We start from the raw sequence: 18,734 nt of genomic DNA, 5'->3' as shown, positions 1-18,734 counted from the left end.
GTAAAAAACACTGAGGTACTCGGGGATATGGAGGGGTGGAGTGTTCTAAATTTAAATATTCAGTGCCCTGTTCCTACGGAAACCGTCCATATCCCAAGAGTACTCCAGTGCCCCCTATGGATTCAAAGAAAAGGATTTACCTGGTAAGTACCAAAATCCTATTTTTACATATTTCTGACACAGCTCCTGACCAGTTGGAGGAGGCCTTTTTTACAGATAATAAGAAGCCCCCCCCCCCCCCCCCCCCCTCACCTTCTCGGCATCCAAAGAATTAAGCGCTATCTTTGAAAAAGCCTGGAGGGTCTTGGTTGCTTTTCCCTTCCCAGAGGAAGATAGAAAGAAGTGGGAGTCTCCGCCGATAGTTGACGCCTCTGTCTCCAGGCTGTCAAAACAGGTGGTTTTACCAATCCTGGGATCTACCACGTTGAAGGACCCGGCAGATCGCAAGGTGGATGCTACGCTAAAATCCATTTACGCGGCTTCCGGGGCTATATTACGGCCTACTATAACCTGTGCTTGGATTGCAAAAGCTATTGTCAGGTGGTCGATCGCTCTGCAGTAGGAGTCTACTTCGCTGGATAAAGGTGACGTTGATGTATTTTTACGCCATATTCAGGATTCTGCAGGGTTCCTGGTGGATTCCATGAAGGACCTGGGTTCCATGGCTACTCCATGTCTGTCTTGGCTCGCAGGGGTCTTTGGCTGCACCAATGGTCTGCGGACGCGGAATCCAGGAAGAGCGTGGAGGGCCTACCCTATACTGGTCAGGCTCTCTTTGGGGCGGCGCTGGATGTGTGGATTGCCACGGCTACCGCGGGTAAGTCTCCTTTTCTCCCCTCAGCTGCTCCTGCTATGATGAAGTCTTTTACACCAGCCACGTCACAGTCCTTTCGGCCCGCGAGGCCTAGAAAGAACAAGCCTTCGAACACCTTCAGAGGTGGTCGTGCCAAAGGAAAGAAACCTGCTCCCGCAGGTTCCCAAACCCAGAGGCCCGCTTCTGATACCCCTAAGTCCTCCGCATGACGGTGGACAGCTAGACCTGGAGGAGGGTCAGGTGGGGGCAAGACTCCGGCAGTTCAGCCACGTCTGGGTGTCGTCTGGCCTGGACCCCTGGGTACTGGATATAGTGTCCAGGGTGTACAGACTGGAGTTTCAAAATCCCCCACCTCACCGTTTCTTCAAGTCAGGGTTGCCAGCTCAGCTGGCAGACAGAACAGTTCTTCTGGAGGCCATCAGAAAACTGGTGGTGTCATAGGTCATTGTTCCAGTTCCACCTCAGCAGTGGAACAAGGGTTATTACTCGAACCTTTTTGTGGTACCAAAACTGGATGGTTCGGTACGGCTTATTCTAAACTTAAAGTCTTTGAACCCTTATCTCAGGGAGTTCAAATTCAAGATGGAATCTCTGAGAGCTGTCATCACAGGACTGACGGAGGGGGAGTTCCTGGTGTCTCTAGACATCAAGGATGCTTACCTCCACATTCCCATTTGGTCGCAGCATCAGGCATATCTCAGGTTTGCACTGTTGGATGATCACTGTCAGTTTCAGGCGCTGCCGTTTGGCCTCTCCACAGCACCAAGGATCTTCACCAAGGTGATGGCGGAGATAATGGCTCTCCTCCGCAGACAGGGGGTGAACATAATTCCATATCTGGACGATCTCCTGATCAAGGCGTCGTCCAGGGAGAGGTTGTTGCGATCCATCGCGCTCACGACACAGCTGCTCAGGAAGCACGGCTGGATCCTGAACCTTCCGAAGTCTCATCTGGAGCCGACAAGGAGGCTGTCTTTCCTGGGAATAATCCTCGACACGGAAGTGCAGAGGGTATTTCTCCTGGTGGAGAAAGCGTTGGTGATTCAAACAATGGTCTGGGATGTCTTAAAGCCTACCCAGGTATCGGTTCATCAATGCATACGCCTTCTGGGGAAGATGGTTGCCGCGTACGAGGTTCTGCATTACGGCAGGTTTCATGCTCGACCTTTTCAGCTGGACCTCTTGGATCAGTGGTCGGGCTCTCACCTACACATGCACAAGAGGATACGCCTGTCTCCAAAAGCCAGGATTTCACTCCTCTGATGGTTACAACTTCTGCACCTTCTGGAAGGCCGAAGGTTTGGTATTCAAGACTGGATCCTTTTAACCACAGATGCAAGTCTAAGCGGTTGGGGAGCAGTCGCTCTGGGGGAAACCTTTCAGGGAATATGGTCGGATCAAGAATCCCTTCTCCCAATTAGCATCTTGGAACTCAGGACTGTGTACAATGCCCTTCTGCAAGCAGCACACCTTCTACAGGATCGGGCTGTTCAGGTGCAGTCGGACAACGTGACCACAGTGGCCTACATAAATTGACAAGGCGAAACGAAGAGCAGGGCTGCCATGTCAGAGGTGTCAAAATCCTCCTCTGGGCAGAAAGGCACGCGGTGGCGATGTCGGCAATCTTCATTGCGGGTGTAGACAACTGGGAAGCAGACTTCCTCAGCAGACACGATCTCCATCCAGGAGAGTGGGGCCTCCATCCGGAGGTGTTCGAGGAGGTAGCCGGTTGGTGGGGGGTTCCTCACATAGACATGATGGCCTCCCGCCTCATCAAGAAGCTACGGAGGTACTGTTCCAGGTCGAGAGACCCACAGGCAGTGGCGGTGGACGCTCTGGTAGCACCGTGGGTGTTCCCGTCGGTGTATGTGTTCCCTCCACTTACTCTGATACCAAAGGTTCTTCAACTAGTAAGAAGAACAAAGGTTCTGGTAATCCTCATTGCTCTGGACTGGCCATTGAGGGCTTGGTACGCAGATCTACTGGATCTTCTGCTGGAAGATCCAAGGCCGTTGCCTCTTCGGGAGGATCTGCTACTGCAGGGGCCGTTCGCTTATCAAGACTTACCACGGCTACGTTTGACGGTATGGCAGTTGAACGCCAGATCTTAGCTCGGAAGGGTATCCCGAGTGAGGTCATTCCTACCCTGATACAGGCCAGGAAGGGGGTAACGTCTAAACATTACCATCACATTTGGAAAAAATATGTTTCTTGGTGTGAGTCCAAGAAATTTCCTGCAGTGGAGTTTCAACTTGGACGTTTTCTCCTTTTCCGGCAAGCAGGGGTGGATATGGGACTGAGATTGAGCTCCATCAAGGTCCAGATCTCTGTTTTGTCCATCTTCTTCCAAAAACAGTTTGCTGTCCTCCCTGAGGTTCAGACCTTTTTGAAGGGGGTTCTGCACATCCAGCCTCCCTTTGTGGCGCCAACGGCACCCTGGGATCTTGATGTGGTGTTGCAGTTCATGCAATCTGCTTGGTTTGAACCTCTACAGGAGGCCGATCTCAAGTTTCTTACGTGGAAGGCGGTCACTTTGTTGGCCTTGGCTTCTGCACGAAGCGTGTCGGAATTGGGGGCTTTATCTTGTAAAAGCCCCTATCTGATTTTCTATGAAGACAGGGCGGAACTTAGGACTCGTCCACAGTTCCTGCCTAAGGTTATGTCGGCTTTCCATATCAACCAACCTATTGTGGTGCCAGTGGCTACTGACTCCTCAATTATTTCAAAGACCTTGGATGTGGTGAGGACCTTGAAGATTTATGTGAAGAGGACAGCTCGTCATAGGAAAAGTGACTCTCTGTTTGTCCTCTATGATCCCAAGAAAATTGGGTGTCCTGCTTCTAAGCAGTCGATTTCACGCTGGATCAGATTCACTATCCAACATGCTTATTCCACGGCAGGATTGCCGTGTCCTAAATCTGTAAGGCCCACTCTACTCATAAAGTGGGCTCTTCCTGGGCGGCTGCCCGGGGTGTCTCGGCTGTACAACTCTGCCGAGCAGCTACTTGGTCTGGGTCGAACACGTTTGCCAAATTTTACAAGTTCGATACTTTGGCCTCTGATGACCTCAAGTTTGGTCAAGCAGTGTTGCAGGAGCCTCCACGCTCTCCCTCCCGTACTGGGAGCTTTGGTACATCCCCATGGTACTAATATGGACCCCAGCATCCTCTGGGACGTAAGAGAAAATAGGATTTTGGTTACCTACCGGTAAATCCTTTTCTCGTAGTCCGTAGAGGATGCTGGGCGCCCGCCCAGCGCTGCGTTTTCCTGCTTTGGTTTTATAGTTCAGTACTGCCTGGTTCCTAGGTAAGTTCTACGTTATTATCTTTTTCAGCTGTTGCTGAATTGTTCCGGCATGTTGGCCGGATTTGTCTGCTGTGTGAGCTGGTATGAATCTCGCCACTATCTGTGTAATTCCTTCTCTCGAAGTATGTCGTCTCCTCGGGCACAGTTTCTAGACTGAGTCTGGTAGGAGGGGCATAGAGGGAGGAGCCAGCCCACACTATTAAACTCTTAAAGTACCAATGGCTCCTGGTGGACCCGTCTATACCCCATGGTACTAGTATGGACCCCAGCATCCTCTATGGACTACGAGAAAAGGATTTACCGGTAAGTAACCAAAATCCTATTTATTATACAGGAAATGGAGCCTAGTTTACTAAATTATTAACATAGTTCACCTTTCTAAATCCAGGAAAAATATTTTTGGGAATGTATTCATATTGTTGAAAGTACAGTTTATCTGTTCAGCCTTCTTCCCTCCTTCCTTCCTCTTCCCTCATCCATAGTTTACTGCTGAGATTGCACCAGCCAGCAATATAGCTGCAAGACAAGTCCTAACATTATGCTGAAGATAATAGCAGTGGTTGACCGCCTTTCCATGCATTCTTATTTCCGAATATACTGTACCATAAAGATAAATAATTTGTTCATTTTGAGATGCTAGCAGCTTTCTCTTTTATTTTGTGTCCATAGATAAATGCTTGGAATTACTAATACTAGTAAAAATTATAAATTAAAAGATTTACACATCAAGCCAACTTATCATGTCATCACTTTGTTAAATGACAAAATAGAATTTGATTCACTATTAGGAGGTTTTTTGGGAGAGCTCAAACTGAACCCTAAAACTTTGCTTGCTACTAAAGTCTTTAAAATCCAACTGTAATTATCCAATTTAGCCTCTTCTATTAGAATTAGTTTAATAACGATGAAATTATCCACATGTTGGACTCTTTCATTGGCAGATATATTTAACATTTCTCAATATGATCATGTGTTTAGTTTCTTATATTATTTTTGTCATACACTCGTAGGTTATCCAACAAGCACTGAATCGTCCTCCAAGTTCAGCAGCCCAGTATCTTCAGCAGATGTATGCAGCCCAACAGCAACACCTAATGCTACAGACCGCAGCTCTGCAGCAGCAGCACCTCAGCAGCGCTCAGCTCCAGAGTCTGGCCTCCGTCCAGCAGGTACTTTCTCTTACTAATGTCCCAGCATGTGTAGAGAAGATGTAGGCAACTGGAAAGGCAAATATGTGATAACCAGATGGGCTAATCGTCCTGCTTTTAGTGCTGGCGCAAGCGTTTCTGCTACTAACCAGAGAGCAAATATTCAAAAATTGTGTCCGGCCCACATAGCTTACAGGTTCATCTGTCACCCATACGGCAGGAAAACAAATCGCAGAAACCTTCTCGCCTGCCACTCACATTTAGCAGTGACAAGTCTTCACGTTTCATGCTGTACTTTGTAGTTACTATTTCTCCATTTTGATCTGCGATCTCATGTGCCTTATAACGCAAAGAACATAATGGCACATAAGCTCTTCACTGATGGTGGTAACAGCCAGCAAACATAATCAGTAGTACATACTCTGGGCAGATCCTATGTAATAATAATAATAATAATAATAATGATTTTATTTATATAGCGCTCTTTCTCCAATAGGACTCAAGGCGCTTAACAGATACATAGCATAATATAGTACAGAAAATAATGAAGTACATTTTCATAAAATACAGAAGCATGAAGATACTAAAAGGGACACTATGGAAATGCTTGAGTAAACAGGAAAGTCTTGAGGCTACTTTTGAAGGATTGTATAGTTGGGGCCTCTCGCACTGTGCGGGGAAGTGAATTCCATAGAGTCGGAGCCGCATGACTAAAAGCTCGACCCCCAGATGAATTACGGTAGATTCTAGGTACTGCTAAAAGTCCTTCATCTACAGATCGCAGTAATCGAGTGGGACAGTATGGGGTCAGAAGCTGTTTCAGGTACCTTGGGCCCTGGTCATGTAATGCTTTGAAACTCAGTAAGCCAATCTTGAAGATGATTCGCCATCTTAAAGGCAGCCAGTGAAGGGAGTAGAGGATGGGTGTTATGTGGCTAGAACGGGGCTGGTTGGTTAACAGCCTGGCAGCTATGTTTTGCACCAGCTGTAAGCGTTGCAATTCTTTTGCTGGGAGACCAAGGTAGAGGGCATTACAGTAGTCTAATCGAGATGATACAAATGCATGTATGACTTTTGGCATATCATCTGAGGGAATTAAGTGCTTGATTCTGGCTATGTTCCTCAGGTAAAAGAATGAGGATTTGATTGTGGCTGATATCTGATGTTTAAGTGTCAAGCCACCATCCAGGACAATGCCAAGATTCCGCACACGATCACTGGTCTGTAATTCTGAATCCCCGAGTGTAAGTCCAGTTGGTTGGCTATGCTGCAGTCTTGTCCTTTGATGTTGCGGTCGTATCATAAGGACCTCTGTTTTATCCGAGTTCAGTCGCAACCAACTGGCGCTCATCCACTCTCGTAGCTCAGCTAGACAGCCATTTAGGGTTGCTATTGGGTTATCAGTGCCCGGAGCAAAGGACAAGTACAGTTGTGTATCATCTGCATAGCAGTGGTAGACCAGGCCATGGCGCCTGATTATTTCGCCCAATGGGAGCTTGTAAACCCAGCACATAAGCCGGGTACACACTGGAGTGATAGCGGGATGATTTGCCATTTCGTAACGACAAATCATCTACAGCACCTATTGTGTACTGGTGATTCGCGCGCTCCCTCTGTCTCACACGGCGATGTCAGATCTGCTATGCTGCACAGCCAAACGGACAATTTGGCATGTATCCTGGTGTTATAAAGGACGGAACGATGTATCATTCCAGTGTTCATTAAATCGTGTAGTGTTTACCGGCAATCAGGCTCAAGGGAAATCATCCCTTAAATCGTCCCGATTGCCAGTTGCTCCAGTGTGTGCTGGCTTTGCTCATCAGTATGGTACTGCGAGTTGGTGTCTGCTTTAGATGTCCACCAAAAAACAGAAGCTTTGGATCAATATACTGTACAGATACATCCATTACATTTGCATTTGTCACATACTTGTTGCTTTGCGCGACATACATGGTAAACAGTTGTGGTTACTTGTTCATACATGGTATAAATATCAGTTTCCTTACATTTCTGTTCTACACTACTGATGCTCCTGCTGCAAGATATTTTAGCGAAAATAAAAAAAATACCCCAGTATAGGCTTCATTCATCTTTTTTTACTAAGCCTTCAAAATTTGACATATTACTTGAATTTGCATCCAGGACAGCTAGTGGAAGACCATTTTTCTGTACTATCGTTCAGCATAATATGTATCAAACATTAAAAATAAATCCTACATATCTGACCTTAATCTCTACATGCTTCTCCCTACACACAAACTCCAATCCTCAGGAACCCCAGTGCATGTTAGGGCAGTACGGATGGTGTAATGGTTAGCATTACAGCCTCACAGCACTGAGGTCATGGGTCCGATTCCCACCATGGCCCTAACTGTGTGGAGTTTGTATATTCTCCCCGCACTTGCGTGGGTTTCCTCCGGGTACTCCGGTTTCCTCCCACAATCCAGAAATATACTGGTAGGTTAATTGGCTCTCTACAAATTAACCTTAGCGTGAATGTGTGTGCGTGTACATGTGATAGGGAATATAGATTGTAAGGGGCAGGGACTGATGTGAATGGCCAAATATTCTCTGAACAGCGCTGCGGAATATGTGTCTGCTATATAAATAACTGGTAATAATAATAATGTTTTACAGATCTCCTAGCAGGTGCACAGGTGCATTCATTACTGGCTCACACATTTTAAAAGATGGAGCTAATTATTTCAATTACTGTAGATACTGAGGAGATCTGTAAAACATGCACTGTTAGGTGTCCATGAGGACTGGAGTTGGGAAACGCTGCTCTGAACAATATAGTATTTGTGTAACTGGTATAGAAATCAGATATGTGTTCAACTGATAGTAATAAAGAGCTAAGTATTAGCTGAGTGTTCTTATCTACTGGAAATATGTACACCTACATCTGGGGTTTTACATTAAATGAACAGGGCTCACCACCTGAGGAGAAACACTGTACAATATACAGATGTGTCCTCATATATCTTACCTTAATATACCGGGTAGCGGGAGATGCCTGGTGTGAGCTGACAGGTCCCGTGCAACTCCGTTAGTGTCGGTGGGTCTTTTTATTTATCTTTTGCCGAAAATGCATCTTATTTGCATTGCTATTCAAATAGTGGTTGGGTACGGGATCCCGGCGGTCAGAATCCAGGTGGTCAAAATACCGACACCGGGATTGCAACCGTCAGAATGCCGGCAGGGGGGTGAGTGGATGAAGCCCCTTATGCGCTCGCTACGTTCGCAACGATGCGGGCTCAGTGGCTTGCTTCGCTCGCCACACCCAGGAGTGGGAATAGCTGTGGCGGTGCTGCCGGCATTCTGGTGTTCGGGATTCCAGCGTCGGTATTTTGACAGTCTGGATTCCTACCGCCGAGATCCCGACCACATCCCGCAAATACCACGCACAAGCATACTCTGCTCATTAAATGATATGCAGCATGCCTATATTCTGTGTGCGACTATGGGGGTAATTCCAAGTTGATCGCAGCAGGAATTTTGTTAGCAGTTGGGCAAAACCATGTGCACTGCAGGGGAGGCAGATTTAACATGTGCAGAGAGAGTTAGATTTGGCTGTGGTGTGTTCAATCTGCAATCTAATTTGCAGTGTAAAAATAAAGCAGCCAGTATTTACCCTGCACAGAAATAAAATAACCCACCCAAATCTAACTCTTTCTGCACGTTATATCTGCCTCCCCTGCAGTGCACATGGTTTTGCCCAACTGCTAACAAAATTCCTGCTGCGATCAACTTGGAATTACCCCCCATGGCTGTATCTGCTACATAATGGTACTGTGCGTTACAGTTTTTTTCTAGGAAAACATTGTAGCGTAGCATTTCATACACAGAAAGCATGCTGTATATAATTTTAATCAGCATAAGCTGCCTGTGCATCCTACTTACATCATTTGGTGAATGAGACACATTTTCATGGAAAAAGTCGCACAAAAAGACGCTCGCGCTACAGAGTTACACCACAGCATGGCGTGACTAGAAGGGCTGTTTAACGTGCCAGTAGGCTAGATGTAAGTGGACACATCTGTACACATTGTTTATTTTTCAGTGCACACACTAGCTGCTCCTCAAAGGGGAAAGACCAGCTTTCCCTGCTCCTTCTACACACAAGGGTGACAAGGCCTAATTCAGACCTGATCGTAGCAGCAAATTTGTTATCATGTGCACTGAAGGTGTAGCAGATATAACATGTGCAGAGAGAGATAGATTTGGGTGGGTTATTTTGTTTCTGTGCAGGGTAAATACTGGCTGCTTTATTTGTACACTGCCATTTAGATTTCAATTTTAACACAACCCACCCAACTCTAACTCTCTCTGCACATGTTCTGTCTGCCCCCCCTGCAGTGCACATGGTTTTGCCCATCAGCTAACAAATTAGCTGCTACGTTCAGGTCTGAATTACCCTCAGATCCACACTGTAATTGTGTGTGTCTTGGGGTTTGGTGCCATAGTTACTGCAATCTACTCTGTCAGTCCTCTGTGTGCTCCTAGTGTTTACATCAAAATATTATTGTCAGATCTATATCATAAAGCTTTCAGCCAGTATTTGAAGTTTTTCCACTTCTGCGGTCCCCATGACACATATGCTCTCATACAGCTATAGAGTCCCGTCCCTGTGTCTTTTTAACTTCTCTGATTGATTGCCACAGTATATGGTAACCGTATTGTCCCTACAGTACAGGCAAATCCTCATGTGAGTTGAAATGGGAAAATTGAAAGGGGGGAGGGGTCTGGATACTGAATCTTTAGCATTAATTACACAGAACGAAATGAATTCCCAATATCTCAGGATAAAAAAAACTGCTTTCATGATCATTGGTATGTGGTCCTTTGCAGGATCATACCATCTCTACTACCTATTCTAATCTGTGCTAGAGGGACCTGTGCGCAGGTGGGATCTGTAAACCATGCATGGTGGAGCTCCTGAAAATTACTACTCCCTGCTCTAGTTTCAAGGACATAATTCAGCCACTAATTGGTATTTCATTCACAAAATCCTCAGTACCTCCAGACATCTAAACGAACATGTCTATCATATGCTCAGGGCCCTCTCATTATGGAATTGTAATATATTCCTGTATAGATAAATAGATAGATCAGTGCCGTGCGGTGAGGGCAGTGATTTGGGAGGCACTGGTTGATTGCTGTGGCAACCCCCCCCATTAAAAAAACCCAACATAGGGTTCCCCCTATTTAAGCAAAACCAACACTTGGCTGAGCCAGCCAGGGGGGGGGGGGGGGAGATAATGCCATAGCAGGGGAGACAGTATGGGGTCCCCCTGCTATAGCATTAACCCCCCCCCCCCCAAAAAAAAAAAAAAAAAAACAGTCAGCCCAGGGTTGGTACTCCTCAGATAGTGGGGACCCCAAAAATTTTAATGGGGTCCCCCCTCCTGAGCAACAACCAGAGTGCTATGCCCCGCACCCATGGTGGCGGTGGGTGCAGGGTTCATGATATGCTAATATTGTTCTTTACAGTCAGCCTACAGATCCCAGCAAGCCTGCCCCAGCATGCCGGCACTTGGTGAACCACAAGTGCCAGCATGCCCAGACATTAAGGGCCCGCTGGCGCCCGTAGTCCGCCTGTAAAGAAAATATTAAAATAAAAACAGAACACCTAATGTTTAAATAGTTTATTAAGCAGCACCTTCACCTGGGGGCGGCGGCATTTCAGCTCTTTTTTATGGCCGCTGCCTCCCCAGGGCTTCCGGCGTCTTCTGTCTTCGGGAGCTCTTGCCTGCTCCCTCACCGCTGCCGGACTGACTGCCGCTACCTCGCCGCTGGCTTATATAAGCCAGTTGAGGGGGCGGGGTGATGATGCGGCGAGCTGTGATTGGCTCGCAGCTGCCATCTTGAATTAAAAAAATTACGCTGAGGCGCCATTTTTGAAATGGGAAGCCGCCTCTTCGCTGCCAAACTCTGCAGAATGGCTGGCAGGGACTGGATCCTCTCGGATCCAGGTCTGCCACCAGCCACCCTTTCTCCGCTGTGTCCCGCCGCCATGTCGTGCCGCATATGTGCTTGCTGGCCAGCGGAATCGTATCTGCGGGACTGACAGGTGTGTGCAGCGTGCATTCATGTGGGCTGTATGCACGCCCCTGTCATTGAGGCACCTGTACTGGTGCCGCTTCCCTATGTTTTTTTCAATGAGATTTTACAGCCCATGGCTTGGCCCCGCCCCATGTCTGCCCCCCACTTCCCGAATTTCAGTGTTAGCAGCGGGAGGCACCTCTCCCGCTGCCTCCCACCGCAATATGCAATCATATTCACAGGGGAAATGATTAGAATGATAGAAGAAGATACTTATCACAGAATCTGTATTATAAATATATTTTTTTTATTATTTAAATTATTATGAGTGCCCGTCCCTGAGGGTGTGCTCCCTGGCTTTACCCTAGCCTCTCCTGAAATTCTCTTTCTTTCTCTAACGTCCTAGTGGATGCTGGGGACTCCGTAAGGACCATGGGGAATAGACGGGCTCCGCAGGAGACAGGGCACTTTAAGAAAGAATTAGGATACTGGTGTGCACTGGCTCCTCCCTCTATGTCCCTCCTCCAGACCTCAGTTAGAATCTGTGCCCGGACGAGCTGGGTGCACCTTAGTGAGCTCTCCTGAGCTTGCTAAAAAGAAAGTATTTTGTTAGGATTTTTTATTTTCAGAGAGATCTGCTGGCAACAGACTCTCTGCTACGTGGGACTGAGGGGAGAGAAGCAGCCCTACTCACTAGAAGATAGGTCCTGCTTCTTAGGCTACTGGACACCATTAGCTCCAGAGGGATCGTACACAGGAACGCACCCTTGGTCGTCCGATCCCGGAGCCGCGCCGCCGTCCCCCTCGCAGAGCCAGAAGACAGAAGCCGGCGTGAGAAGCAAGAAGACTTCGAAATCGGGGGCAGAAGACTCCAGTCTTCATCTGAGGTAGCGCACAGCACTGCAGCTGTGCGCTATTGCTCCCACACTAAACCCACACACTCCGGTCACTGTAGGGTGCAGGGCGCAGGGGGGGGCGCCCTGGGCAGCAATTGGGAACCTCTTGGCAAAAAGCAGCATATATACAGTTGGGCACTGTATATATGCATGAGCCCCCGCCATTATTTTACACACACAACGCGGGACAGAAGCCCGCCGCTGAGGGGGCGGGGCTTCTTCCTCAGCACTCACCAGCGCCATTTTCTCTCCACAGCTCCGCTGAGAGGAAGCTCCCCAGGCTCTCCCCTGCAGAATCACGGTAGAAAGAGGGTGAAAAGAGAGGGGGGGCACATAAATTTGGTGCAAAAACAGATATACAGCAGCTACTGGGTTAACACTAAGTTACTGTGTGATTCCTGGGTCATAATGTGCTGGGGTGTGTGCTGGCATACTCTCTCTCTGTCTCTCCAAAAGGCCTTGTGGGGGAACTGTCTTCAAATAGAGCATCCCCTGTGTGTGTGGTGTGTCGGTACGCTTGTGTCGGCATGTTTGACGAGGAAGGCTATGTGGAAACAGAGTGGGTACAAATGAATGTGGGGTCGCCGCCAACGGCGCCGACACCCGATTGGATGGATATGTGGAAGTTTTAAATGATAATGTTAATTCCTTGCATAAAAGGTTGGATAAAGCTGAAGCCTTGGGACAGTCAGGGTCTCAACCCATGCCTGATCCTACAGCGCAGATGCCGTCAGGGTCTCAGAAGCGCCCACTATCCCAAATTGTTGACACAGATATCGACACGGATTCTGACTCCAGTGTCGATGGCGATGATGCAAAGTTGCAGCCTAAACTGGCTAAAGCCATCCGCTACATGATTATAGCAATGAAAGATGTGTTACACATCACAGAGGAAACCCCAGTCCCTGACAAGAGGGTTTATATGTATGGGGAAAAAAGGCAAGAGGTGACCTTTCCCCTTTCACATGAGTTAAATGAGTTATGTGAAAAGGCTTGGGAATCTCCAGATAGGAAACTGCAGATTTCCAAACGGATGCTTATGGCGTATCCTTTCCCGCCAACGGACAGGTTACGCTGGGAATCCTCCCCTAGGGTAGACAAAGCTTTAACACGCTTATCCAAGAGGGTAGCCCTGCCGTCACAGGATACGGCCACCCTAAAAGATGCTGCGGATAGAAAGCAGGAGGGTATCCTGAAATCCATTTATACACATTCAGGTACCCTGCTAAGGCCGGCAATTGCGTCGGCCTGGATGTGTAGTGCTGTAGCAGCATGGACAGATACCTTATCTGAGGAACTTGATACCTTGGACAAGGATACTATAATACTGACCCTGGGGCATACAAAAGACGCTGTCCTATATATGAGAGATGCCCAAAGAGACATTAGCCTACTGGGCTCTAGAATAAATGCTATGTCGATTTCTGCCAGAAGGGTCCTGTGGACTCGGCAATGGACAGGCGATGCCGACTCGAAAAAGGCACATGGAGGTTTTACCTTATAAGGGTGAGGAATTGTTTGGGGACGGTCTCTCGGACCTGGTCTCCACAGCTACGGCTGGAAAGTCAAATTTTTTGCCATATATTCCCTCCCAACCTAAGAAAGCACCGTATTACCAGATGCAGTCCTTTCGATCACAAAAAGGCAAGAAAGTCCGAGGTGCGTCCTTTCTTGCCAGAGGCAGGGGTAGAGGAAAGAAGCTGCACAATACAGCTAGTTCCCAGGAACAGAAGTCCTCCCCGGCTTCCACTAAATCCACCGCATGACGCTGGGGCTCCACAGGCGGAGCCAGGCCCGGTGGGGGCGCGTCTCTGAAATTTCAGCCACAAGTGGGTTCACTCACAGGTGGATCCCTGGGCTATAGAGATTGTGTCTCAGGGATACAAGCTGGAATTCGAAGTGATGCCCCCTCACCGTTACCTCAAATCGGCCCTGCCAGCTTCCCCCATAGAGAGGGAAATAGTGGTAGCAGCAATTCACAAATTGTATCTCCAGCAGGTGGTGGTAAAGGTTCCCCTCCTTCAACAGGGAAGGGGTTACTATTCGACAATGTTTGTGGTACCGAAACCGGACGGTTCGGTCAGACCCATATTGAATTTGAAATCCCTGAACATATACCTGAAAAGGTTCAAGTTCAAGATGGAATCGCTCAGAGCGGTCATCGCAAGCCTGGAGGAGGGGGATTTTATGGTGTCTCTGGACATAAAGGATGCTTACCTTCATGTCCCCGTTTATCCACCTCATCAGGAGTACCTCAGATTTGTGGTACAGGTGTCACGATCCGGGTATCTGGACGCCATTACTTACCCTTCAGATGCCTCCTAAGGCTGGCTCAGCGTTCCAGGACCGGATCCCGCTGTTCCTGAGTTTCCACATGCAGAATGTCAGAGTGGTGATTTCATCAGCCGCGGCCTCCGCTGTGCCCGCGTGGTTAAATGTGCGCTTGTCAGTCTGGCGTCTCCTGTCTCCTGTGGCCGGCGTCGCCATTACTGTTTCAATTCTCACATGGATTACAAACCAAACTTCCCTCCAAGTGTCTGCATGGGCGCAGCCATCTTGGATTTTGTCATCTGATTATTTCCACCAATCTGCTGTCTGTATTGTTGATTTGCATAATTGCCTAGCCAACCCCTTCCTTGCTGCAGGTATAAGTATGCTGTGCCTGAGCAAGGAAGGCGTCAGTGCTTTGGTTGTCTAACCTAGTTCCAGTTTGTCTCTCTCCTGTGGTTGTCTTCCAGGTTCCAGCTCCTGTCTCCAGACTTCTGCTATAGAGACCCGCACCAGCATTCCATCTGCGGTTTAGCCTGACTCTCCGATCCATTCTGGACTCACCTGTTTCCAGCTACAACAATCACCTGCTTCCAGCCCAGCTTCCAGCAGTGTACAGCTTCTCTTAAAGGGCCGGTGTCCTTTCTGCAGTTTACCACTCTCCACCGGTATTATTATTTCACCGCTCTCAAACAATCACCTGCTTCCAGCCCAGCTTCCAGCAGTGTATAGCTTCTCTTAAAGGGCCGGTGTCCTTTTCTGCAGTTTACCACTCTCCACCGGTATTATTATTTCACCGCTCTCAAACTCCAAACTTCATTATTATTTCATCGCTCTCAAGTTCGTTTATTATTTAACTGGTTCCAGCCAGTATCCACTCCGTACCAACATCAGTCTGGTTCCAGCCAGTATCCACAGCAGCCGTTTTACCTTCAGCAGCCCAGCCTTTCCTGGAACATCAGCTGGTACGATCCTGGGTTCTCTCCATTGCTACAGTCAGGCCTGGTAAGGACTTTCCAACTAGAAGATTATAAGAACTGTCTCACACTACCAGTGCCTGTGGCCCTTGCCACCCTGTAGTACCCAGGAATTGTATTTATCCTCTGTTGACTTTTATGTTTCCTTTCTCTATCGTCCTAGTGGATGCTGGGGTTCCTGAAAGGACCATGGGGAATAGCGGCTCCGCAGGAGACAGGGCACAAAAAGTAAAGCTTTTCCAGATCAGGTGGTGTGCACTGGCTCCTCCCCCTATGACCCTCCTCCAGACTCCAGTTAGATTTTTGTGCCCGGCCGAGAAGGGTGCAATTCTAGGTGGCTCTCATAAAGAGCTGCTTAGAGAAAGTTTAGCTTAGGTTTTTTATTTTACAGTGATTCCTGCTGGCAACAGGATCACTGCAACGAGGGACAGAGGGGAGAAGAAGTGAACTCACCTGCGTGCAGGATGGATTGGCTTCTTGGCTACTGGACATCAGCTCCAGAGGGACGATCACAGGTACAGCCTGGATGGTCACCGGAGCCGCGCCGCCGGCCCCCTTGCAGATGCTGAAGTAAGAAGAGGTCCAGAATCGGCGGCTGAAGACTCCTGCAGTCTTCTAAAGGTAGCGCACAGCACTGCAGCTGTGCGCCATTTTCCTCTCAGCACACTTCACACGCAGTCACTGAGGGTGCAGGGCGCTGGGGGGGGGGCGCCCTGGGAGGCAAATGTAAACCTATATAAAGGCTAAAAATACCTCACATATAGCCCCCAGAGGCTATATGGAGATATTTAACCCCTGCCTGTATTCACAAAATAGCGGGAGACGAGCCCGCCGAAAAAGGGGCGGGGCCTATCTCCTCAGCACACGGCGCCATTTCCTCTCACAGCTCCGCTGGTCAGGACGGCTCCCAGGTCTCTCCCCTGCACTGCACTACAGAAACAGGGTAAAACAGAGAGGGGGGGCAAATTTAATGGCAATATCTTGATATATATAAAGCAGCTATAAGGGAGCACTTATTATAAGGCTATCCCTGTCATATATAGCGTTTTTTGGTGTGTGCTGGCAGACTCTCCCTCTGTCTCCCCAAAGGGCTAGTGGGTCCTGTCTTCGTTTAGAGCATTCCCTGTGTGTCTGCTGTGTGTCGGTACGTGTGTGTCGACATGTATGAGGACGATATTGGTGTGGAGGCGGAGCAATTGCCAAATATGGGGATGTCACCTCCTAGGGGGTCGACACCAGAATGGATGCCTTTATTTATGGAATTACGGGATAGTGTCAACACGCTAAAGCAGTCGTTTGACGACATGAGGCGGCCGGACAATCAATTAGTGCCTGTCCAGGCGCCTCAAACACCGTCAGGGGCTGTAAAACGCCCTTTGCCTCAGTCGGTCGACACAGACCCAGACACAGGCACTGATTCCAGTGGTGACGGTGACGAATCAACCGTATTTTCCAGTAGGGCCACACGTTATATGATTTTGGCAATGAAGGAGGCGTTACATTTAGCTGATACTACAGGTACCACTAAACAGGGTATTATGTGGGGTGTGAAAAAACTACCTATAGTTTTTCCTGAATCAGAAGAATTAAATGACGTGTGTGATGAAGCGTGGGTTGCCCCTGATAAAAAGCTGATAATTTCAAAGAAATTATTGGCATTATACCCTTTCCCGCCAGAGGTTAGGGAGCGCTGGGAAACACCTCCTAGGGTGGACAAGGCGCTAACACGCTTATCAAAACAAGTGGCGTTACCTTCTCCTGAGACGGCCGCACTTAAAGATCCATCAGATAGGAGGATGGAAAATATCCAAAAAAGTATATACACACATGCAGGTGTTATACTACGACCAGCTATAGCGACTGCCTGGATGTGCAGTGCTGGGGTAGTTTGGTCAGAGTCCCTGATTGAAAATATTGATACCCTGGACAGGGACAATATTTTACTGTCGTTAGAACAAATAAAGGATGCATTTCTTTATATGCGTGATGCACAGAGGGATATCTGCACACTGGCATCACGGGTAAGTGCTATGTCCATTTCGGCCAGAAGAGCTTTATGGACGCGACAGTGGACAGGCGATGCGGATTCAAAACGGCATATGGAAGTTTTGCCGTATAAAGGGGAGGAGTTATTTGGAGTCGGTCTATCAGATTTGGTGGCCACGGCTACAGCCGGGAAATCCACCTTTCTACCTCAAGTCACTCCCCAACAGAAAAAGGCACCGACTTTTCAACCGCAGCCCTTTCGTTCCTTTAAAAATAAGAGAGCAAAGGGCTATTCATATCTGCCACGAGGCAGAGGTCGAGGGAAGAAACAGCAACAGGCAGCTCCTTCCCAGGAACAGAAGCCCTCCCCGGCTTCTACAAAAGCCTCAGCATGACGCTGGGGCTTCTCAAGCGGACTCGGGGACGGTGGGAGGTCGTCTCAAAAATTACAGCGCGCAGTGGGCTCACTCGCAGGTAGATCCCTGGATCCTGCAGATAATATCTCAGGGGTACAGGTTGGAATTAGAGACAGATCCACCTCGCCGTTTCCTGAAGTCTGCTTTACCAACGTCCCCTTCCGAAAGGGAGACGGTTTTGGAAGCCGTTCACAAGCTGTACTCTCAGCAGGTGATAGTCAAGGTACCTCTTCTACAACAAGGGAAGGGGTATTATTCCACTCTATTTGTGGTACCGAAGCCGGATGGCTCGGTAAGGCCTATTCTAAATCTGAAGTCCTTGAACCTGTACATAAAGAAGTTCAAGTTCAAGATGGAGTCACTCAGAGCAGTGATAGCGAACCTGGAAGAAGGGGACTTTATGGTATCCTTGGACATCAAGGATGCGTATCTCCACGTTCCAATTTACCCCTCACACCAGGGGTACCTCAGGTTCGTTGTACAAAACTGTCACTATCAGTTTCAGACGCTGCCGTTTGGTTTGTCCACGGCACCTCGGGTCTTTACAAAGGTAATGGCCGAGATGATGATTCTTCTTCGAAGAAAAGGCGTATTAATTATCCCATACTTGGACGATCTCCTAATAAGGGCAAGGTCCAGAGAACAGCTAGAGATGGGATTAGCAATATCTCAAGAGGTGCTAAAGCAGCACGGATGGATTCTGAATATTCCAAAATCCCAATTAATGCCGACAACTCGTCTGCTGTTCCTAGGGATGATTCTGGACACGGTTCAGAAAAAGGTTTTTCTTCCCGAGGAAAAAGCCAAGGAGTTATCCGACCTGGTCAGGAATCTCCTAAAACCAGGAAAGGTGTCTGTACATCAATGCACGCATCTTC

General features: G+C 48.2%; 1 protein-coding gene across 6 annotated transcripts in view; it reads left to right on the top strand.

Moving 5' to 3' along the window:
* The window catches only part of PHC3 (polyhomeotic homolog 3), a 364,349-nt gene that overhangs the window by 86,750 nt on the left and 258,865 nt on the right, over window positions 1–18,734 (top strand). For all 6 annotated transcript variants that reach the window (XM_063916218.1, XM_063916215.1, XM_063916214.1 and 3 more), the window contains one exon: window positions 5,131–5,289. In XM_063916218.1, coding sequence (XP_063772288.1) covers window positions 5,131–5,289 — 159 coding nt within the window. The remainder of the gene's footprint in view (window positions 1–5,130; window positions 5,290–18,734) is intronic.

This window comes from Pseudophryne corroboree, chromosome 4, assembly GCF_028390025.1.
Source record: "Pseudophryne corroboree isolate aPseCor3 chromosome 4, aPseCor3.hap2, whole genome shotgun sequence".
Classification (NCBI taxonomy): domain Eukaryota; kingdom Metazoa; phylum Chordata; class Amphibia; order Anura; family Myobatrachidae; genus Pseudophryne; species Pseudophryne corroboree.
Note: the sequence above shows the minus strand (reverse complement) of the source record. Positions and strands in the feature narration are given on the sequence as shown.